The 25,371-nt window shown below is 40.5% G+C and overlaps 2 protein-coding genes across 5 annotated transcripts in view; both read right to left on the reverse strand.

Annotated features, from left to right (window-relative positions):
• The window catches only part of CUNH9orf153 (chromosome unknown C9orf153 homolog), a 76,791-nt gene extending 76,241 nt beyond the window's left edge, over positions 1 to 550 (reverse strand). For all 4 annotated transcript variants that reach the window (XM_032392923.1, XM_032392926.1, XM_032392924.1 and 1 more), the window contains exon 1: positions 462 to 550. In XM_032392923.1, the coding sequence (XP_032248814.1) occupies positions 462 to 527 (66 nt within the window). In that variant the 5' untranslated portion in view covers positions 528 to 550. The remainder of the gene's footprint in view (positions 1 to 461) is intronic.
• Positions 1 to 25,371, reverse strand: part of ISCA1 (iron-sulfur cluster assembly 1) — a 50,304-nt gene that overhangs the window by 1,024 nt on the left and 23,909 nt on the right. Inside the window, exon 5 of the transcript XR_004297948.1 lies at positions 462 to 553. The gene's annotated coding sequence lies outside the window, so the exon portion shown is untranslated. The remainder of the gene's footprint in view (positions 1 to 461; positions 554 to 25,371) is intronic.

Consider the following 25,371-nt stretch of genomic DNA (forward strand, 5'->3'; position numbering starts at 1 on the left):
TGCTGGCAGAGAAGACAACAAAGATTTCCTCAGAGTACCTTCCTTATCTAAAATCCTATACTGAAGGAATAAAATCTCACTTTCTAGAGCATCTTGCTTACTAACTCCATTATTCCTAAGGAACTAGTTGGAAGGCCAGAAAGGCCAAAGTGAGAGCCCAAATTTAGGTCATTGGCCCCAGTGCAGTTTCCCGTCAATCCTAGGCCGTTCTGTGCAAGAGCAACAAATACAAAGTGGGCTGAGGTGGGTGAATGGCTTTTTAACAACTGCCATTATCGTGAAAACAATTTAGCTCCCGCACTTTCCTGCCCGAGGAAGTGCTTCATTTCACTGTGACAAAAGAGCATAAGTCTTCCTGGGGCCCCCCAAGTACGCCACCAGGTATTCGGTAGCTCAAATTTTCACCATTTTTGAAATGTCAAGTTTCCCCTGTGGAGTATTACAGAATTGTAAGCACCTACCGAACATCTGAGAGACTCTGCCGCCTCCCCGTCTTCATCTGGATTGGTGGCACTACTGAGAAACATTATGAGGGGATTTTATTCTCTAATTCCTGAGAAAGCAATAGAAGAGAAGATGGAGTGAAAGATCAACAATCCAGCAAAGTATAAGGCGGGAGGGTTGGGGATGGGTAATACTTTTTATGTCCCCAGAACTTTGTAAGTGGGACACTTTTAAAATTTTATACCATTTTAAATTTTCTTTTGTTTTCTTCTTACCCTAGGTCTATCAAATTACTCACATGCCAACCAAATATTTTCTCTGAAACACCTCAAATTCGTATATGACATATATGCTCAGGCATTTAATACTAATTCAAAGAATCCTATATGGGTTGTTTAGTACTTTTGTCTTACATATTTTTTTTGTCTTACATATTTTGATCCATTTCCAGTTTATCTAAAGAAAAACTCCCTTATTCCTTACCCAGGAAAAGTGCTTTTTATTCAGGAGGGAAAAGCTAATAAAACAATAGCAGCAATTAACCTTTTGAAATGATTTGCTTTGGGCCAGATGCACCAGTACGCATTTTACAGATGGAATTGTGTTTAATCCCTTTGTGAGGAGTTAGAGACGTCCACAGAATCTTTACCATTGGTCTCATCAGTAAGTGGCAGTTCAGGATGCTCCCACATTTTTAAAAAAGATTTTATTTATTTAGAGAGTGAGAGAGCGAGTGGGGGGAGGGGCAGAGGGACAGGAAGACAGAATCTCAAGCAGAACCCCCCACTGAGCGTGGAGCCTGAGGTGGGGCTCGATCCCACCACCCCAAGAGCATGACCTGAGCCAAAATCAAGAGTCGGGTGCTCAAGCGAGCCACCCAGGCGCCCCTGTCTGCTCCCACATGTGACCCTGGGTTGGCTTTATGCTTGTCTTTGACCGACAGCATGAGGTATAAGTGACATTGTGTGGGTGCCAGAGCCTAGGCCGTAAGCTTTGCAGCTTCACTTCGCACTCCTGGAATCCCAAGCCACCATGCAAAGAGGTCCAGCTACCCTTCTAGGAACCCCATGGGGAGCTGAGAGCCAGCACCAACCACTAGACATGTATGTGAGGCCATCTTGAATCACCCAGCCCCATTCACGCCTCCAAGTGGCTACAGCTGCCTGAGCAACTCCAGATGAGCCCAAATGGAGAACAACAGCCACCCAGCTATGCCAGCCAACAGCAAAATTATGGCAAATAATGAATTATAGATGTTTCAAGACACTAAGGTTTGAGTGGACTGTTAGTTACACAGCAATAAATAGCAGATAAACCTCACAATACTTCACATTCTCGGTTTAATTTATTCCAGTGAATCCTCTGTTAGAGATAAGGGAGTGTATGAGGGAAAATATCTTCCTGGGTACCACTGCATCCAGACTGGTGACTGCAATAATTGGATGAGTATCAGAGATGAGCCAACAATACTCCTGGTGTTTGGGATGAAGTAAAAACAATTAGGTTCTTCCTCTTTTCAAGCAAAACAGAAAAGCCCAGAATGAATACATTTATATAAGAATACGTTTATATTCATTCTGGGTTTTTCTATTTTGCTTGAGAAGAAGGAAAAAGTAATATATATTTGAATATATATTCATTCTGGGATATCTATTTATCTAACTATCTATCTACCTATTACTTGGATATACATATATCCAAATATATTACAGTCACTAGTGAGTACACTATATCAATATATATGACCAAAAAAAGCACAATATAATGCTGCGTGACGACCCCCTTTCCTACATTTGCACAGCGGCTTCATAGATATGTCTATCGCTGACCAGTTAAAATAAGACTTGATTGTGCTTTCCTTTTTTTGACTGTACTTTCCTTTTGTTAGTTATTGCAAAGGAAAACATTTCTCTAACTTGCTTCATTTAAAACCTCATTGTCTCCTGGGCAGCCATTACCTCTGTCTTCCAGTGGTGACACCCACCATGAGAGGGTTGCCTTTTCCCATGACCAATGGACAATACATTTTTTTCCTTTTTCCTCCCCCTAAAGAGAGTTTGACTTAACCCCCAACTACACACACATGCTGAACTTTAATCAGAATTACTGATGCAGATAAATGATTTCCAAATTCAGTGGCCAATCCTGCAAACCTAAGACATATATTCAAAGCAATATCTGACAAATCTGTACTCATTTCATTACAATAAGATTGACAACAGGGAGTGGGACACAAGGAAGGTTAGATTCCTGGTGATTCTCTTTGCAGAATTACTATGGGGGACACCTCCCTTTTGTTGAAGAGTCAGGGTCAGGATTCAGAATACTATAATAGATCACTAGCCAAAGATGCTTTTATCCACGCTAATGCTGACTTCACTAACATGCTTTTCACTTAATGCCCTTGGCTGGAGCCAAGACAATGACTAAACCTAGATTAGCTCCTTAATCCAACTTCTCATGGAGAGTGTTCCTGGAGAGGTCATGAAAATATAACCAGTGGGCCTGTTACAGATTCATGCAACTTGAAGGAGCCTCTGCAGGGGCTCTTCAGTACTTCTATTCATCTTTTATTATTCCTAGAAATTCCCACAATAAATTCTAGTTTTCCTGAGAAGAGCCAGGGCATCTCACAGGAACTCCCTCGGGTGGCATCCTCTTCTCCAGTTGTATTCACATGCAATTCTTCATCCTGCCCTCTGATCCAGAAGGAAGAGGCTCCCTGCTCATCTAATGGTAGCATTCTCTCTCCTACCCAGGGGGTATATTCTATTCTCCTCTTAACTCTTGTGCAAAATTTCCCTGGCACTGGGAAAACAACTTTCTCCTCTTTGCTTCTCCACCATTCCCTTACCCTCAATCTCATGTTCCCCCATGGCTTTTTCCTTTCTTTACAAACACGTAAAATCCTTTTCATTTGGGAGAAAAATACAACTTCTCTTTTCTTCTATCATACCACTAACTCTCCAATTTTATCTCTCTTTTACTTCTGCACTTGCTATTTTTATATACTCATGATCGAATCTCCAGTATAATGACATTAGCTTCCACTCTTCTTGATGAACCAAAATTGAATTTTTTTAAAGTAATCTCTACACCCAACATGGGGTTCAAACTCACAACCCTGAGATCAAGAGTCACAAGCTCTTCCTACTGAGCCAGCCAGACACCCCCCAAAATTGAATTCTTGAAGGCAGTATTGACTTCTTAATCATCAATTCTAAAGTAGTTTTTACAGTCCTCATTTTTATCCATCTCAACTCTTTTATTCATTTATTTTTTTTAAGTAGGCTCCATGACCAGCACAGAGCTCCATGTGGGGGCACAATCTCATGACCCTCCATCTCATGAGATCAAGAGTCGGATGCTGAACCGACTGACCACCCAGAATGAAGCTGGACCCCTACCTCAATCCATAAAATGAAATTAACATAAAATGGATTATAGACCTGAATGTAAGAGGTAAAACTATAAAACTCCTATAAGAACATGGGAGTAAATTTTCATGATCTTGAGTTAGGCAATGGCTTCTTGGATAGAACACCAAGTGCACAAGCTAAAGAATAATACAATAGATAAATCAGAACTTCATCAATTAAAATTTCTGTGCTTCCAAAGACACCCTAAAGAAAGTGAAAAGACAAGTCACAGAATGGGAGAAAATGTTTGTAAATCATATATCTGACAAGTGACTTGTGTCCAGAATGCACAAAGAACATTTACAACTCAATAATACAAAGACAAATAACTTGATTTAAAAATGGACAAGAGATTTGAATAGCGATTTCTGCAAAGAAGATATACACATGACTGATAAACACGTGCAGAGATACTCAACATCATGAACCATCAGGAAAATGCAAATTTAAGCCACAATAAGATATCTTTCACTCCCACTAGGATGGCTATAATAAAGACAGATAATAACAAGTGTTAGCAAGGATTTAGAGAAATTGGAACCATCACATATTGGTGGGAATAAAATATGGTGTGGTCATTTTGAAAAACAGTTTGGCAGTTCCTCAAAATGTTAAACACAGAGCAGCCATATGACCCAGTTGTTTTACTCCTAGGTATATACCCAAGAGAAATAAAAACACAATCCACACAAAAATTTATATATGAATATTCACAGCAGTATGATTCATAATAGCCAAACAGTGGAAACAACCCAAATGCCCATCACCTAATGAAAGGATAAACAAAATGTGGTACTTCCATACAATAGAATACTATTCATTGATAACAAGGAACGAAGTTCTGATACATGCTACAACAGGATAAACCTTGAAAAATTAGGCTAAGTGAAAGAAGCAATTCACAAAAGGTCACATATTGTATGATTGCATCTATATGGAATGTATAAAATAGGCAAATCCATAGAGACAAGAAGTAGATTAACAGAAGCTAGCCTCAGGCTGGGGGGCATGCAGGAATGGGGAGTGACTGCTAATCAATATGGGGTTTCTTTGGGGGGGTGATAAAAATTCTAAAATTGATTGTGTGATGGTTGCACAACTCTCTGAATATACTTAAAATTATTGAATTGTGACTGGAAGAATTTAATGGTATATGAATTGTTTGTCAATAAAACTATTAAAAATGATCTGGAAGGAAAATGATAGCTATGAAAGATAGACTAAGGAGATGCAACATATTTAACTGGTTACCCCAAAAGAAAAAACCCCAAATCATGAATAGAAAAATATTTAAAAATAAAATTCTAGAAAATTTTCCTGGAATTAAGGATTTAAATCTACATATTAAAATATCAGAATGGCTAGCACTAAAACATATTCTAGTAAAGTAATTGAGTTTCAGGAAAAAAATAAATGAAGTCTCAGTTTTACCTATAGCAACAGTCAGACAAAAAGACAAAAAAGCAAAACAAAGTTTGAGTCAAGGATTTTTCTATTTATCCAAGCTATGTTTGAAAGAATAAAAGCTCAAGAAAAATTTTTGATCTTGCAAGAACTCAGGAAATATTGTTCCCATGAGTCCTTCCTGAGAGAACTACCTGTTGATGGACTTCAGGCAGCCAAGAGATGAATGGATTTCAGAAGTAAAGAATCTTCCAGCAGTAGGGCAAGGTTGCTTGTAAGGGAAAATTACAAATGCATATACTCTCTGAACCTAGGATTCCCACTTCTAAATACTATATATTCTTACATTTGAAAAACATATTTTCATAGGCGACAATGAAACATAACTGAGGTTATTCACTGCAACACTGTTTATAACAGCAACAGACTGAAAACAACTTGAGGGTCCTAAGAGAATGAGGGCTCCAAACAAACTCAATGTCCATCCACAGTATAAAGGATAAGTTGTGTTTTTTCATACAATAGAATAATCTTCAGCAAAAGATTCTATACTTTATGTTACAATGCATGTAACACTCAAATATAAGCAAACTTAATCTATAAGGTTAGGAGCGAAGATAGTTTTTACCTTGGGAGGGGTCAGTGCTGGAACATGAGAATTCCATAGCTCTGGTCATGTTTTGTTTACTTGATCTGAATGCTACTTGTGTTTAACTTATAGAAATCCACTGAGCTTTATCTCTATAATCTGTGCACATTTTCATATGTATGTTAGACATCGGGGCACCTGGCTGGCTCAGTCAGAAGATCATATGACTCTGGATCTCAGGGTCATATGTTCAAGTCCCACTTTGGGCAGAGAGATTACTTAAGTAAATAAAAACTTTTTTTGAAAAAGATATCAACAGAAACTTTATCTAAGATGGAGAAAAACAGTTTCCAGGGAAAAGGGAAGAAAGTCAAGAAAAATCCATTCACAGTGTTTTTGGGCAACCAAAGGGTCTGGATGTAACTGTCAATACTGAAGGATTAATGATAATGGAAAGGATCCAGTATGATAAATGGATGTCACAAAGTAGGAAAAAAACACATTGGAAGAGAAGTATAAAATAAGCAAAATCTAGGTTAAGGATGTTCTATGACAAAACATGAGGAACCAGAGTTGATAATCATTGACTGTGTAACTGTTTCATTGAAATTTATGATATTTTTCTACTTTTCTTCAATTTTTAAATTATATTTTTATCTCCACATTTTTTTTTGCAATTCTAATTTTGTTTGCAATTTGTCATAAATAATTACCTAAATGCTTAGTTTATGGAAGAATTATTCAAGGAAACAAGGCAATTTTATAATCAAAATTCTCCATGCTCTCAGTAATGTATAGAATTGTTGAATCACTATATTGTACGTTATATTCTATGTTAACTATACTAGAATTAAAATAAAAAGCTTAATAAAAAAATTTTAAAAAATTCTCCATGCTCTGAAAGAAAATAAAACGTGGGTTCTGTGAAAAAGAAGGGATAAGACAATAGAATATATTAGGAAAAAAAGAATGAAGGCATTAAGACTATAAGAAGATGATAATTATAAAAAATAGTAAAGAACATATACTTGGTCCTACTAAAGAAGAAAACAGAACAAAATATTAAAAGGTATAATTTTTTAACTTTGCTAAATGAAAGGCCCATAATAGTTCATCATGACTGAAAAAGTAATAAGAATGATAGAGATGGAGCCACATATTGTCAAGGAAAATAATAATCACAAACACATATAGCGTTTACAATGTGCCAGACACTGCTCTGAGTTCTTTTATATATTAACTAACTTGATATTCATAAAAATGAGTAGATGCTATTATCAGCCCCACCTTACAAACTGGGGACTGAGGTATAGGTAGGTTAAGAATACAGTCAAGACTCCAAAATGGTGAGGATAAAAACATTAAAATTATTTCATACTGATGAGCTGTTGGGAAAAAAGGCAAACTTACAGGACATTTGGGAGAATACAGCCTTCTTGGCAACCTGGCAATATCTATTAACATTCAAAATGGGTTTTTTTTGTTTTTTGTTTTTTTTTTATGACTCTACAGTTGCGTTTCTTGAAATTTTTCCTGCAGAAATTGTTGGCCAACTGTATAAATTATGAACCAAGTTCTTCATGCAGCATTGTTTATATTAACAAGAAATAAGGAGAATTAAGATAATGCGCAGAAGAAAATCTGAGGTAAGGCAGACAGATGCAGAGAAAGTCCTGGTGCCAGTCCATTTCCTGGTGCCCGTCACTCCTGAAACTGGCACCATGGTGTACCTTCTGCATTGTAGTTATGTTTGCCAAAAATTTCCCTTTGCTTATGATCATTTATATTTGGGTTTCTGTCCTCCCCAGCCCAATTCTGATAAATATATTTGATGTATAAAGAGTTTTTTAAATCATTAAGAAAAAGATGAACAACTCATTAGAAAAAAAATAATGGAAAAATAGTCAAAGGGCTTGAAGAGGAAATTCTCAGAATTAAGCATGAACAAAGTCAGTAAACATAAGGATATGCTCAATTCACAGGAAATTACATGCAAAAACATGTAAAATGACATTTTAACATTATCAGGTTGGTAAATGTCAATATAGTGATAATGTCCATTTATTGGGAGGGTGGAGAGAAACTGGCACTCTCATTCAATGTTAGAGGGAGTGAAAATTGTCCAAACTTTAGAGAAAAATCTGTCAATGTGCACTAGAATATGTGGGCTCTTAGAACTAATAGTGCTATTTCTAGGGATATGTGCTAAAGAATAAACAGAAAATTGGGTAAAGGATATTCATTTTCAATTGCTCATAATATTAAAAAGCTGAAATAGGTAATTAAATCAGTAAGAGATTAACTTTTTAAAAATCGTTTAAACTACAATGCCATGTAACCATTAAAAAGGAAAAGGTAATTTAAAAAATATTTTTCTTGGAGGGGACGATGGTGACAGAGTAGGAGGCCCTAGGTTTGCCTTGTCCCACAAATACAACTAGATAACTATCAAATCATCCTAAATACCCCAGAAATCGATTATAAGACTGGCAGAACAAACTCCACACCCAAATGTGGAGAAGAGGCCACATCGAAGAAGGTAGGAAGTGCAGAGACACATGGCTTGGGAGAAAAATGGGTAGTGGCTGCTGTGGTGGGGAGAGAGCCGCAGTCATGAAGAAGTGCAAGAGATAGACCAGCACACAGGAGATCTCAGAGGAGCTAAACGAATTCCCACAGCAATTGGCTTGGAAAGCAAGAGGGCCTGACTTTTGTGAGTTCTTATAACCAGCGAGGCTTAGAGCCTGGAGTTTCAAAGGTCAGTGTGCTTGGCTCTGGGAGAGCTCAAAGGACATTAGGGCTGCTCTTGGAGAGAAGGTAGAGCAAATAGTCCATGGACACACAGCATGGAAACAGCAATCTGAAAAGCACCTGGGGCATACAGTGGGGAGGTTAGTTGCTCATCTCAGAGCTGTCCCAGAGAGACAGCATTCCCAGAGAGACCCCTCTGGGAACAAAGGAACTAGCCAGCACTGTTTCCCTCCCCCACCCCTCAGCATAAACACAGACCCACCTGCAGGAACCAACAATGCACCAACACTCACTACCTAACTTGCTTACACCAAGCCCTGCCCATCTTGCACTGGAAATGCCCCACCCCCCAGTAATACTTGCCTCAATCCCAGCACAGCTGGCCCCCTCTCCCAGAAGACTGGCCCAAACCCCTGCCAGTACCATGTGTCCTGACCCGAGAGCTTTGTGAGGCCTTGGCTCCAGTGGTGGTGGCAACAGGTCTCATTTTGCAAGCAGGCCAGAGCTTACCTAGTTAAAACATGCCACATTCAGGCCAGGGACCAAACACTGCCTACGACAGGCAAAAAGAGCCCCTGCCAGTGACTGGCACAAAGGATAAAGTGGCCAGAATACAAAAGCAGAGTGTACACAGCACATACTGGAGACACTCCCTGAAGCACCAGGCCCTGGGGGAAGAACGGACACAGTACAGGAGGCACTACAGGACCTCTTCTTCAGAAGGCCATTACCCTCAAGAACAGGAGACGTAGCTAACTTTCCTAACACAGAAAGAGGCACAGAGACTTAGACAAAATGAGAAGACAGAGAAATTTGTCCCAAATGAACAAACAGGACAAGGCCATGGACAGAGATGTAAGCAAAACAGATATAAGTAACATGCCTAATGGAGAATTTAAAGCAATTATCATAAGGATACTCACTGGACTTGAGAATCAAGTGGAGGACATCAGTGAGACTATTAACACAGAGATAAGGAATAACAGAGCAGAGATAAAGGACTCAATAAACAAATTAAGAAACAGGCTTAATGGAATGAACAGCAGGCTGGAAGAAGCAGAGGAACGAATTAATGACCTAGATGACAGAGTAACGAAGACTAAACAAGCTGAACAAAATGGACTAAATGCTCCAATCAAAAGATATAGGGTGACAGAATGGATAAAAAAATAAGACCCATCTATATGCTGCCTACAAGAGACTCATTTTAGACCTCAAGACACCTGCAGATTGAAAGTGAGGGGATGGAGAAATATTTATCATGCAAATGGATGTCAAAAGAAAGCTGGAGTAGCAATACTTATATCAGACAAACTAGACTTTAGAACAAAGACTGTAAAAAGAGACAAAGAATGACACTATATAATAATAAAGGGGACACTCCAAGAAGATATAAAAATCGTAAATATTTATGCACCCAAATTGGGAGCACCCAAATACATAAAACAATTAAAAACAAACAAAAGGAACTAACCCACAATAATACAATAATAGCAGGGGCCTTTAACACCCCCTTTATATCAATCAATGGATAGATCATCCAAAGAGAAAATCCACAAATTAACAGTGGCTTTGAATGACACACTGGTCCAGATGAACTTAACAGATATATTCAGGACATTCCATCCTAAAACAGCAGAATACACATTCTTTTCAAGTGCACATGGAGCATTTTCCAGAATAGATCACATATTAGGCCACAAAACAAGCCTCAACAAATTCAAAAAGATTGAAGTCATACCATGCATCTTTTCTGACCACAGCACTACGAAAACTAGAAGTTATCCACAAGAAAAAATCTGGGAAGAACAAATACAAGCTACTAAACAATGAATGGTGAACCAGGAAATAAAACAAGAATAAGAAAGTACATGGAAGCAAATGATAATGAAAACACAATGGCTCAAAACTTCTGGGATACAACAAAAGTGGTTCTAAGAGAGAAGTATATAGAAATACAGGCTTATCTCAAGAAGCAAGAAAAATCTCAAGTAACCACAACCTAACCTTATACCTAAAGGAGCTGGAAAAAGAATAAACAAAACCTAAAACCAGCAGAAGGAAGGAAATAATAAAAAAATTAGAGGAGAAATAAATGAAATAGAAACTAAAAAAAAAACCCAATAGAACAGACCAATGAAACCAGGAGCTGGTTCTTTGAAAAAAAAATATCAATAAAATTGATAAAACTCTAGCCAGACTTATCAAGAAAAAAAGAGAAAGGACAACCCCTCCCCCCCAAAAAGAGAAAGGACCCAAATAAATAAAATTACAAATGAGAAAAAAATAACAACACACACCACAGAAATACAAACAATTATAACAGGATATTATGAAAAACTATGGGGCGCCTGGGTGGCTCAGTCGTTAAGCATCTGCTTTTGGCTCAGGTCATGATCCCAGGGTCCTGGGATCGAGCCTGTCAGTCTCCCTGCTCAGCGGGAAGCCTGCTTCTCCCTCTTCCACTCCCCCTGCTTGTGTTCCCTCTCTGGCTGTGTCTCTCTCTGTCAAATAAATAAAATAAAATCTTTTTTTTTTTTTTAACTTTTTTTTTTTTTAATTTGCGAGAGAGAGAATGAGAGAGAGCACGAGAGGGAGGAGGGTCAGAGGGAGAAGCAGACTCCCTGCTGAGCAGGGAGCCCGATGTGGGACTCGATCCAGGGACTCCAGGATCATGACCTGAGCCGAAGGCAGTCACTTAACCAACTGAGCTACCCAGGCGCCCCTAAAATAAAATCTTTAAAAAAAAAAAAAGAATATTATGAAAAACTATATGCCAACAAATTGGACAACCTGGAAGAAATGGATAAATTCCTAGAAACATACAGCTTACCAAAACTGAAATAGAAGGAAATAGGAAACTTGAACAGATTGGTAACCAGGAATGGAATTGAATGAGAAACCAAAAAACTCCCAGCAAACAAAAGTCAAGGACCAGATGGCTTCACAGGCTAATTTTACAAAACGTTTAAAGAAGAGTTAATACCTATTCTTCTCAAACTATTCCAAAAATAATAGAAAAGGAAGGAAAACTTCTGAATTCACTCTATGAGTACAGCATTACCCTGATACCAAACCAGATAAAAACACCACAAAGAGAACTACAGGCCAATATCTTAGATGAACATAGATGCAAAAATCCTCAACAAAATACTAGCAAACTGAATCCAACAGTACATTGAAAAAAATCATTCACCACGATCAAGTGGGATTTATTCCTGGGTTGCAAAGGTGGTTCAATATTCACAAATCAATCAATGTGATACATCACATCAGTAAAAGAAAGAATGAGAACCATATGATCATTTCAACAGATGCAGAAAAAGCACTTGACAAAGTACAACATCCATTCATCATAAACCCTCAACAAAGTAGTTTATTTTTATTTTTATTTTTTTTAAAGATTTTATTTATTTGACAGAGAGAGACAGCGAGAGAGGGAACACAAGCAGGGGGAGTGGGAGAGGGAGAAGCAGGCTTCCCGCGGAGCAGGGAGCCCGATGCGGGGCTCGATCCCAGGACCCTGGGACCATGACCTGAGCCGAAGGCAGACGCTTAACGACTGAGCCACCCAGGCGCCCCTCAACAAAGTAGTTTAGAGGGAACATACCTCAACACAATAAAGCCTATATATGAAAAACTGACAAATAATATCATCCTCATTGGGGAAAACCTGAGAGCCTTTCCCCTAAGGTCAGGAACAAGACAAGGATGTCCACCCTCACCACCTTTATTTAGCATAGTACTAGAAGTCCTAGCCACCGCAATCAGACAACAAAAAGAAATAAAAGGCATCCAAATTGGTTAGGAAGAAGTAAAACTTTCACTATTTACTGTGACATGATACTATATATAGAAAATTCAAAAGACTCCACAAAAAAACTGCTAGAACTGATAAAAAATTCAGTAAAGTTGTAGGATACGAAATTAATCTACAGAAATCTGTTGCATTTCTATACACCATAATGAAGTAGCAGAAAGGGAAATTAAGAAAACAATCCCATTTACAATTGCACCAAGAATAATAAAATACCTAGGAATAAACCTAACCAGAGAGGTGAAAGACTTATACTCTGAAAACTATAAAACACTGATGAAGGAAATTGAAGATGACATAAATGGAAAGACATTCCATGTTCATGGATTGGAAGAACAAATATTGTTAAAATGTCTATACTACCCAGGGATTCCTGGGTGCCTCAGTTGGTTAGGTGTCAGACTCTTGGTTTTGGCTCAGGTTATGATCTCATGGTGACAGGATCGAGTCCTGCATCAGGCTCTGTGCTCAACGGGGAGTCTACTTGAGATTCTCTCTCCTCTTTCCCTATCCCCCGTCCCTCTCCCTGTTTGCGTATGCTCTCTCTCAAATAAATAAATAAATCTTAAAAAATGTCTATACTATGCAAAGCAATCTACACATTTAATGCAATCCTTATCACAATACCACCAGGATTTTTCACAGAACTAAAACAAACAATCCTAAAATTTGCATGGAACCACAAAAGACCCCAAATAGCCAAAGCAATCTTGAAAAAGAAAAGCAAAGCTGGAGGCACCACAATTCTGGACTTCAAATTATATTACAAAGCTGTAGTAATCAAAACAATATGGTACTGGCACAAAAATAGACACATAGATCAATAGAACAGAATAGAAAACTCAGAAATAAATGTACAGTTATATGGTCAATTAATCTCCAACAAAGCAGGAAAGAATATCCGATGGGAAAAAGACAGTTTCTTCAACAAATGGTGCTGGGAAAACTGGACAGCTACGTGCAAAAGAATGAAACTGGACCACTTTCTTACACCATATACAAAAATAAACTCAAAATGGATTAAAGACCTAAATTTGGACAGAAACCATAAGTAGCCTAGAAGAGAACACAGGCAGTAAATTCTCTGACATTGCCATAGCAACTTTTTTCTAAATTTGTCTCCTGAGGCACGAGAAACAAAATAAAAAATAAACTACTGGGACTATATCAAAATAAAAAGCTTCTGCACAGCAAAGGAAACCATCAACAAAATTAAAAGGCAACCTACAGAATGGGAGAAGGTATTTACAAATGATGTATCAAATAAGGTGTTAGTACCCAAAATATACAAAGAACTTATGCAACTCAACACCCAAAAAACAAATCATCCAATTTAAAAATGGGCAGAAGACAATCACAGACAGTTCTCCAAAGAAGACATACAGATGGGCAACAGACACATGAAAAGATGCTCATCATCACTGATCATCTGGGAAATGCAAATCAAACCCACCATGGGATATCACCTCACATCTGTCAGAATGACTAAAATCAACAACATGGAAACAACAGGTGTTGACAAGGATGTGGAGAAAAAGAAACGCTCTTGCACTGTTTTTTTTTTAAGATTTTATTTATTTATTTGACAGAGAGAGATACAGCGAGAGAGGGAACACAGGCAGGGGGAGTGGGAGACGAAGAAGCAGGCTTCCCGTGGAGCAGGGAGCCCGATGCGGGGCTCCATCCCAGGATCCTGGGATCATGACCTGAGCCGAAGGCAGACACTTAACAACTGAGCCACCCAGGTGCCCCAGGCTCTTCCACTGTTGTTGGGAATGCAAACTGGTGTGGCTACTGTGGAAAACAGAATGGAAGTTCTTCACAAAATTAAAAATAGAACTACCCTATGATCCTGCAATCACACTACTAGGTATTTACCCAAAGAATACAAAAACACTAATTCAAAGGGATACACACCCCTCTATGTTTTTAGCAGCATTATTTACAATAGCCAAGATGTGAAAGTAGACCAAGTGGCCATCAACTGATGAATGGATAAAGATGTGGTATTATTTAGCAACAAAAAAAAAGAAATCTTGTCATTTGCAACATGGATGGAACTAGAGACTATGAGTCAGAGAAAGACAAAGACCATATGATTTCACTCATATGTTGAATTTAAGAAACAAAACAAACAAGCAAAGGGGGGGGGAAGGGAGAGAGACAAACTGAGAAATAGACTCTTAATTATAGAGAACAAACTGATGGTTATCAGAGGGGAGGTAGGGTGGGGGATGGGTGAGCTAGGTGATGGGGATCAAGAGTACAGTTATCATGATGAGCAGGGAGTAATGTATAGGATTACTGAATCACTATATTGGACACCTGAAACTAATATAAATTTTTTTCTTCACTAAATGAAAACGAGAAATAGTAGAACCATATGCACAATATGATCTTGTTTTTATCTAATATATACATATATGTATATATATATCATAGAAGCTTATATATTCATTGTAAAATCTCAAAGGATATATCCCAACAGTGGTAGTAGTCCCTAGGAATTTGGGTTAGAGTGTAACTTTGACTGTTCCCTTTGAAAATTTTTCTTTCATGAATTATTACAATAAAAAATGAAAGCATTCACAGTTGGATGACAGGGAGTGATGTAACAGATGTCAGAGAGGTGTATAGAAATGTAAACACAGGGGCGCCTGGGTGACTCAGTCGTTAAGCGTCTGCCTTCGGCTCAGATCATGATCCCAGTGTCCTGGGATAGAGTCCCGCATCAGGCTCCCTGCTCTGCAGGAAGCCTGCTTCTCCCTCTCCTACTCCCCCTGCTTGTGTTCCCTCTCCCTCTGTGTCTCTCTCTGTCAAATAAATAAAATCTAAAAAAAAAAAAAAAAAGAAATGTAAACACATTCAGTAGAGTGTTATATAGAATAGAAGACAAATGGGAAACAACTTAAATGTCCAGTGCTGAGCTCGTAACCTAACAAATTTGGGGAAATCAGAAATATTTAATAATAGGGAAGTTTTTAAACAAAAAGATTCTAAAAAGGATATTGTAATACTACCCTGTTTCATTAAAAAATCATATATGGTTCACCTAAAAATCTTTAAAAAAATTTTTTTAAGATTTATTTGAGAGAGAGAGAGAGAAAAGGTGGGGGGGGAGGGGCAGAGGAAGAGGGAGGAGAGAATCTTGAGCAAACTGCCCCAGCAGAAATCCATAGTCAGACGCTTAATAGACTGAGCCACCAGGCGCCCCGTTCACCTAAAAATCTTTTTTTTTTTTTAAGATTTTATTTATTTATTTGACAGAGAGAGCAAGAGAGCACAAGCAGGGGGAACAGTAGAGGGAGAGGGAGAAGCAGACTCCCCACTAAACAGGGAGCCCGATGCGGGGCTCGATCCCAGGACCCTGGGATCATGACCTGAGCTGAAGGCAGACGCTTAACCATCTGAGCCACCCAGGCGCCCCTCACCTAAAAATCTTAACAGTGGCTCTATCTATGTGTAGGATTGATTTTGGGTAATTTGTATTCTTTCTTAGGATTCTTTGTGCTACTATGCCTTTTACAATAAGCATTTATTTTGCAATTAAAAGAACATTTGAAGGTCAGTATTAGGAAAAATAAAGAAATGGCTAGAGGCAGTTATCTGTGGAAAATGCACATCATGGGGGACTGCTCATAATGTCTGGCAGAGGAGTTAGGGCAGGGGACTCCAGGGGAGGTACCTCCTTGTAGTCCCTGACCGCTCAGCTCACAGCTGAAGAGACGGGGCTCTAACTCAAAAGCAAACAAAGGATCAGTGGTTACCTAGGGCTGCAGGTGGGAGCTGGGAGTGAATGCAAGTGGGCACTGGGTTTCTTTTTGGGGACCATAGAAAAGTTCTCCTGGTGGCCCCGGGCTCTCGGCTGGGGACTGGGGGGTTGCTGTGGCGCCGCTCTGAGCGAGCCCCACCCGCTCTGCGCTTGCCCTTCAGGAAGTCCAGCCTGGAGCCATACACAAACCCTCTGATTTCCCCTTTGTTAGTCACGTGTGGCCTAGAAAAGCTCTAGGAGAATCTCATGATAAAAACAAAGGCGAAGTAGAAGGCTGCAGGCATAAATGTATTACCAACAAAAGGATCAACGCAAATCTCTGATAAAAAGAAAGACTAAAGTGATGGTTCCAAAGGATCTCACTGTTTTTAAAATAGACCTGATAAGGGGTGTGTGGGTGGCTCAATCGGTTAAGTCTGCCTTCTGCTGAGGTCATGATCCCAGGGTCCTGGGATGGAGCCCCTCGGGAAGCTCCCCGCTCAGCAGGGAGTCTGCTTCTCCCTCTGCCCTTCGACCCGCTTGTGCTCTCTCTCTCTCCCTCTCAAATAAATAAATAAAATCTTTCTAAATAAATAAATAAATAAATGCAAAGAGAAATTCTAAAATCAGATTCCAGTGATGGTTGAACAACTCTGTAAATGTATTAAAAGTCATTGACTTGTGTCCTAAAAGGAATAAATTTTACTGTAAGTAAATTACACCCCAATAAAGCTGTCTTTAAAAAGGAAACAAATGAAAAGACAGAGCCCCCAAATGGGTCAATTATGTTGTGATCTGCTTGAAGAAAAATTGTATAAACAGATGGGTGGTGGTCTGCGTGGTGCCCATAAAAGGAACCTGGGTGGTTACAAATTTACAGCAGTATTCGGGCTCAGCATTTGTGATGATGGAGTAGTTCAGTGCCCTGAGCTGTGTGCTAGACGTAATAGAGGTACCAGGGCATACAAACCTGGGGTACTGACCATTAGTAATGGCTATGAATGCTAGCTAAGGGTTTGGTGAACACTCACTATGTGTGCCAGACATGGTTCTAAGAACTTAAATGAATCATTCCATATAATCCTCTCAACAGCTCTTGGACATAATTACAATTATAATCTCCGTTTTACAGATCAGGAAATTGAGGTATAGAGAGGAGGAGCACTTTGCCCAACATAACAGGGCTAAGAATTTGTAAATCTGGGATTAAACCAAGCAGTCCTACTTCAGAACTTTAGAATTATTTAAAAAAATTTTTTTTAAATTATTTTTTAAGTAAACTCTACCCCCCAGCGTGGGGCTCAAACTCATGACTCTGAGATCAAGAGTTGCATGCTCTACCCACTGAGCCAACCAGGAGCCTCCAAGAACCCAGATTTTTATATATTATGCTATTGTCCATAAATATAATCTTGTCACACATGCATTTTTCAGTGTATTTTTATTTGCTTCTCCTTTTTGCTCCTTCTCCTCTCCCCCACCTTCTTTCATTAACTCCTTCATCAGGTAACCTGTATAATTAAATTTCTTTTCCTCTGTGCTTATATATCATATATTGCCATATATGCACACTTATACATATAAAAAATTCATGGTAATTATTTACAGGGCTGAGATCACATTCTGCATCTTGTTCTTTCACTAACGATTTCTCATGAAAAGTCCACAACTCATCTAGTATGCCTCTGGCCATTATGGCTGTTCCCTTATATTATTTCTACAAGAACATGTTCTAGTTTCTGCTTCAACCCTATAATTCAATGTGCGCCCCCCCCCAGCTCCGGCAGCCACACCCCAGGCCCTCCTGCTTGGGGATGGGAAAGATGCCATGAGAAAACTGAGACTCCTTGCTCCAGGTTTTGTTTGGAGCTGCCTGGGGGGCATCTATCCCTTCTTCTCCAGGTGGGGGAGCCCCATTTATTTCAAGGCTTATTTTAAAATACAGTTGACCCTTGAACAATGCAAGGATTAGGGGTGCCAAGCCACCACACGGTGGCACGGTGGAAAATCTGTGTGTAACTCCTGAAAAACTTAACTACTAAGAGCCTACTGTTGACCAAAAGCCTTAACAGTCGATTAACACAGATTTTTTATGTTGTATGTATTATAGACTGTATTCTTACAACAAAATAAGCTAGAGAAAAGAAAATCATAGGAGAAAAATACATTTATATTACACACACACAAAATCCACATTTGCAACGACATGGATGGAACTTGAGGGTATTATGCTAAGCGAAATAAGTCAGAGAAAGACAAATACCAGATGATTTCACTCATAGGTGGAATTTAAGAAGCAAAACAGATGAACACAGGGGAAGGGAAGGAAAAATAAAATAAGATGATAAATTGAGAGGGAGACAAACCATAAGAGACGCTGAACTGTAGGAAACAAACTGAGGGTTGATTGTGGGAGGGGAGGTGGTAACTGGGTGACGGGCATTAAAGAGGTCACTTGATGTAATGAGCACTGGGTGTTATATGCAACTGATGAATCACTAAATTCTATCCCTGAAACTAATAGTACACTACGTGTGAAACTAAATTGAATATAAAGAAAATTTTAAAAAATCCACATGTAAAGAATAGAGGGACAAAATTAGGAACAATAATACCCACCTAATAACTTGTATTGTAAGGATTATTCTATTATTTGTTTTTATTATCTGCTTCAGTAGTAAGGGTTGAGGAACTTGGATTTCCTTGGAAAACGTTTTTTTTTTAAATTGTCTGAATAGGCATTTAAATACTTATCACTATTGAATACTTGGAGCAAGAAGTCTCCAAGGATATACTTTCCATCCCTGTCCTCAAGGACGTACTACCCAGAAATAATTCATATGCAATCCCTTTATAAGGGCCATGCAAAAGTGCGGCTTTACGGGTGTTACTTTAGGGGCGCCTGGCTGGCTCAGTTGGTGGAGCATGCGACTCTTGATCTCGGCGTTGTGAGTTCGAGCCCCAGGCTGGGTGTAGAGATTACTTAAAAATAAAATCTGGGGCACCTGGGTGGCTCAGTCGATTGAGTGACTGACCCTTGATTTCAGCTCAGGTCATGATCTTTGCACCCCCACCCCCGACTCGTGCGCACACGCGCACTCTCTCTCTCTAATTAAAAAATAAACAAACAAAATCTTTAAAAAATAAAGGTATTACTTTATCTTATTCACACAAATCTGTTTTTTTGCCCGGGGAGCCTGATGGCGCTGTCCTGCCACCAGGTGGAGCTCACTGGAAGTTTTCGTCCACCATTTCCTATTTTTTCTTTCTCAATCTCCTTTCTTCCTTCTTGACTGAATTTTTGGCTGTGAGACAGCATTAATCCAACAACACTCAGTGTTCATAATGTGTTGGGTACTGGACTAGGCCTTAGGAATAGAAGGCAAATGAAGGGCAAATAATAAGGAAAACATTTTAAGACATTTACAAATAATTCATTGAACCCCTGTTCTTAAGCAGGCACAGCTTCAGCCCTGGGGATAGATCCACTGACAAGCAAAACAAACATTTCTGCTCTTGTGGAGTTTATATGCCAGCAAGGGGAGGCACACAGAAAATCATATAGTTCATAAATGAATTAATAAGTTTGAAAGTCAGAGTGCTCTAAAGGAAGTAAAATATAAAAGGGCCAAAGGGGTAGTGGGAGTGCTGGGGGGCTGGATGTAACTTTAAATAGGGTGGTCAGGGTAGACCTCATTGGGAAGGTGACATCTGAGAAAGACTTGTAGGAGGTGAGAGCCCTGAGAATAACTGGGGGGAGAACCTTCGAGGCGGAGAGCAGCCAGGGTAAGGGCCATGTGACTGACTGACTGGAGGAAGAGCAGGTTTCAAGAGGAATGAAACACAGGGGGTGAGGGGAAGAGGGCAGGCAGGAGGGAGGAGGGCCCTGACACCCTCTTTGAGGCAGACACGAACTTTGGCTTTCCTCAGAGGGCACTGGGGAGTCACTGCAGGCTCTGTGACAGGCTCCAACTTACATTTGTAAAGGAACGCTCTGGCTGCCGTGTGGAGAAACATATTGCTAAAATATATTCCATAAATGTTAATGGTAATTGTACAACGATTCCACATGTATAACAATAAAGCCATATATGTATTTCATGTAGCCGACAAATATTTTTGTATATAAAGTGGATATATGAACACAGTTGTCAATTCGTAGCAAATCATCTGGAAGGACATGTACCAATTTCAACAGAAAGAGAGGTAATAGGAAGGGAATGGAGGGGGGATTTGCTCTCTGCTCTTTATCAATAGTGTGCATTTTGCTTGAAGTTTTTATATGGTAAGCATATATTCCTTTTGTAATGTCAAAATGATGAGGAAACAGAAGGCAAGCTGAGGACAAAGCAGAAGCTGACACCCCACAACCCCCTCCCCTCCCCCCCCACCATGGGATATATGTGACATTCCTCAGGCACTCCTGGCTGCCCCAAAACTAAGGAAAGGAAAAACAAATAGTTAACTTATAGAAATCACAATCCTGCAAGACCTGAGTCTCCCTCAGTTTACAAATGTCCTAGTGATTTACAAGGAAGAAGCTTTCTTATCAATAGCCTAACTTCCAGAGGACTCAGTGTCCTGAAGCCCTAACATCACCCTCCCCTCCATAAAATTGAGGGAGGCTGAGGCAGAAGGAAATGTAAATAAAATTGAATTTCTTTTAAACCTACAGCCCATTGATAAGGACGTGTGATAGGAGGAATGTTAACATTCCTCCAGGAAGCTCCCAACTATCTTACTGTTAATGCCTTACTAGAAGGAAAATAACCTTAGCTTGACAAATAGCAAAGCCTCTGGTATCCTGTGTGTCTTAATACATGAAAGTTCTTTCAAAACCTCCCTTTTTCCTTACCTCCCCCAATCCCATAATATAGGATCAGCCAGCCCTCACAACCCTGGGACAGCAGCTCTTCCTGGCCACGGGGCCTGTCCCCACGCTTTCATAAACCACCATTTTGCACCAAAGATGTCTCAAGAATTCTTTCTTGGCCCTTGGCTCTGGACTCCATCCCGCTGAACCTAACCTATATTCCAAAACTACATCAACAACAATTCCGTTAGGACACAGCTGACTTCCTGTTTTGAGGAGAAAGTGGCACCTATGGGAAAGAAAGATAACCTTATGTCTTCTTGTATCTACAGTTACTTATGTGCTCAGGCACAGGATAGGCCCTTTTGAGGCCTTTGAGGATACTTGAAACAATATTTGCAACAGTTCTTAACTCTCAAGAACATTTTTTTTAGGGAGAGAGGGAGAGTGGGTGCATGAACTGGGGGAGGGGCACAGGGAGAGGGAGAATCTGAAGCAGGTTCCACACCCAGCACGGAGCCTGACGTGGGGCTTGATCTCACAACCCTGAGATCATGCCCTGAGCCAAAACCAAGAGTTGGACACCCAACCGACTGAGCCACCCAGGCACCACAAAAATATTTTTCTATATAAGAAACTGGGCCCGGAGAGTTTTCTCTCTTCCTCTTGAACCCAGTAAGATGACAATAAAGGAGTTAGATGTTAAAATATAAACTTACCACTACAACAAAACAGCAAAGAAAACACTTATGAGGGGAGCCACGAAGTGGTCTTAGGTTTTGCAAACACCAGCTCTCCCTCACAGGTACCTCACAGGGGAAATGTGCACAGGGGAGATCAGGGTAGCGGCAGCAGTTAGGTGTTCGGAGAGTGCCGGTGCAGGCCTCCTCGTGGGGATGGGCTGTCGGGGCTCCCCAAGCCTCTTTGACTCTTCACCATACTCCAGCAGCCTGACAAGGTCACAGAGACCACCTTCAGCAAGGCTCTTCCCCTGAATCTCACATTCAAGCTCCAGGTTCACTTTCTCGAATGCACCCAGCCCCCAACTCCCTACATCATCCTCAGGTCTTCGTACTAATAACCAGTCCTTACACCACACGCCTTGCATGACAACTACTGTATTGTATCAGCTTCACACTTCAACATCTCTGAAAAGCAGGATGTAGGTTACAGTCAGTGGGGGGCCTCACCATTGATGGTAGCCCAGTGGCTGTCAAGACTATTCTCATGGCCTGTGCTTGCGTGAAACTGGACATGGCTGTTGATGTTCAGCCTGATGATATTGTTGAACAGCTGTTTGTTCATTCAGCTAAATCATATGCATTATGGTAGCACAGGCTACATTTAATTACTATTTGAGGGCGCCTGGGTGGCTCAGTAGGTTAAGCATCTGCCTTCGGCTCAGATCACGATCTCAGGGTCCTGGGATCGAGCTCCGCATCAGGCTCCCTGCTCAGCGGGGAGTCTGCTTCTCCCTCTGCCCCTCCCCCCGCTCATGCACGTGCTCTCTCTCTCTCTCAAATAAATAAATAAAAATTTTTAAAAAGCGTGTTTGAAGTGTTTTTGTCAGTCTGCTCTGTCCAGTATGGTAGCCACTATCTATGTGAGGCCATGGAGCCCTTGATAATGTGACTAGTCCAAATTGAGATGTGCTGTGGTATGAAAAAAGGAATCAAAATATCTCATTAAGGATTTGTATGCTGGTTATATGCTAAAAGTATGCTATTTCAGATACACTGGGTTAAATGAAATAGGTTAAAATTATTTTTCCTATTTCTTTTACTTTTTTTAATGTGGCTACTAGAAAACTTAAAATCACATTAAGTGACTTGCATTCTACTCTTTTTGACAATGCTCATCTATAAAATAACACCGATTTAGCATTTATCACAGGCGGGCACTGAATAGAGCAGGATATATATAATAAAAGTCAGTGCCTAAATAGTCTAAAAGAGCTCTTTTTCTTTAATGGAGAGTAGATATACAATAGAAAATGTAGTAGCAAAGCATGTCAGCATTTCTTTATTTATTTAAAAGATTTATTTATTTTAGAGAGAGACGAGGGTCGGCAGAGGGAGAGGAAGAGAGAGAATCTCCAGCAGACTCCCCATTGAGCGCAGAGCCCCACTCAGGGGGGCTCGATCCCAGGACCCTGAGATCACGACCTGAGCCGAAATCAAGAGTCAAAAGCTTAACTGACTGCACCACCCAGGTGCCCCTGAATCATGTCCACATTTAAATAGGAATGAGTGGTCATGGAATTCCATGTGCCTAAAACCCAGCCAGGAAGAGCCTGAAGCCCTCTGGACCACCCCATCGCCATCTCCTTCCCTCCCTACACCCAGAGATAACCACCCTCCTGAATTTTGTGTTTAGCATTCTCTTTTTTTTCTTTTCTTTCTTCTCCATTTTTCTCACATATGTAGGTCTCCCTAGAGGTTTCTCTTGCAACTTGCTTCCCTCTTTTTAAAATTTTAATTGCAGCAAAATACACATAACATAAAATTTACCATCACAATCATTTCCAAGTGTAGAGTTAGGTAGTGTTAAGTATATTTCCACCGTTGTCCAGAACTTTTTCATCTTGCATGATGGAAAACGATCTCCTTTTTAAAATGGAAGCACAACCGTGAGCGAGAAACCGCTGTTGCTCCAGTCAGATGCAGGCTCCAGTGGAAAAGAGAGGCCCGGGGCCTCGTCTGACCTCCGTTCCCCTGTGAGTTTCAAGGGTCTCTTTTGGGGGAGTCAGAAGCGATGCGGTGACTGCGTCCTGGCTAGCACGGGGTCCACCCCTGCTGGGGCATCAGGTGGGATACGGAGTGGGCCAGAGCAGGAGGCCAGAAAGGGTAGCGCGCCACTTCATTTTGTATTTTCTGCAGTTTCTGTTCACAATGGCCAACCTCCAAATCTCAGGAGTGGGTCAACACAGAACTTCCCTTTGGGGTGCAGTAAATACCCACTGTTCATCTTTTCTCTCTGGCTTTTTATCTGGCTGTCTTTTATCTCTTTTCTGAGATGAAGAGCACTTTATCTTCCAACCCTTCTGTTTTGTGACCGGGCCCTTGGGTTTATAAGAGCTGCTCTTGTTCTGAATGTTCCTTTCCATGTCCTTTCTTGCTCCATGATGCAGCGTTTCATCCCTCTGAAGACACTACAGTTTTTTGTTTTTTTGTTTTTTAAGATTCATTTATTTGAGAGAGCACGAGCTGTCTCCTCCGAACACAGTCTCTGTCTCTCTGACTCCTGTTTTGGCCCCTAACTTCCATGATGGGGGCAGTCCTCAGATGTCTGGTAAGCTGTGATTGTCTTTTCACGAGTACAAATGGGGTGCTAAAAAGCTGGCAGGAAACTCCACACACACTGATGGGGATTTAGGCTTTGAGTGGACCATTTGGGGGAGGATCCCATACTGTGAGCACCTTTAGGCCTTTCCTGGGCTGGTAAGATACCCCATTCCCTGGTCTGGAGGGTGCTAAGTATCTCACAGGGACAGGACAAATGCAGAGCATGGGTAGGGCCAGGGGTCCTTGCATCAGGCACTTACTATACACACATTCGCAGAATCCCTTGTTTTGTTTGGGTGACTGCTGGTTGTTTTCCGGTATGATACTAACACCCTCTACTGGGCCTGGCTCTCCCAGTCTGCAGACTCTGTGTTAGCCTCTCCACAGAGAAATTCTTTGGGTTACAGGCAGAGGCATGAAGTGGGGAGGGCATCTGGGGGTCCACCTTCTCATACAGTGCTCAATAACCATCCTCTTGGCCCACCTTTCCCATCAAAGAGCTGGTGTCGCCTGCAGTGAAGCCTTTTGAGAATTGGGAGGCATAATAGGGCCATCTGGTTCTCAGTTTCCTCCAGTTTGCCAAACCATTAGTAGCCCCTCATCCATCTACCTTCCAACTTCCAAAATATTACTGATGTTAGCATCTCTCAGGATCTTACCTTTGTGTAATGTCTTAACAGACATTCTTGTGTTGCAGTTTTATTCTAAAATCAAGGCATGAAATTACTTGGAAGCTTCTTTCCTTTTCCTTTTTTTGTTTTTGTTTTTAGATTTTATTTATTTATTTGAAAGACAGAGTGAGGGTGCAAGAGAGCGCACACATGAGCAGGGGCAGAGGGAGAGGGAGAAGCAGGCTCCACACTGATCAGGAAGCCTGACGTGGAGCTCAATCCGGGACCCTGGGAGCATGAGCTGAAGGCAGACACTTAACCAACTCAGCCACCCAGGCACCCCTGGAGGTTTCAGTCCATCATCTTAACGTACATCAGTGGTCTCCCTTTGTCCCCACTTCTTTACAGGGCAGAGTGGACATGCAGTGACCACAACTTGATTTTGTGTCGCGTTCACGGTATCTGTCCAAACAGCATCATAACCAAGA

Source organism: Phoca vitulina, unplaced genomic scaffold, assembly GCF_004348235.1.
Source record: "Phoca vitulina isolate PV1807 unplaced genomic scaffold, GSC_HSeal_1.0 scaffold70, whole genome shotgun sequence".
NCBI classification, from domain to species: Eukaryota; Metazoa; Chordata; class Mammalia; order Carnivora; family Phocidae; genus Phoca; species Phoca vitulina.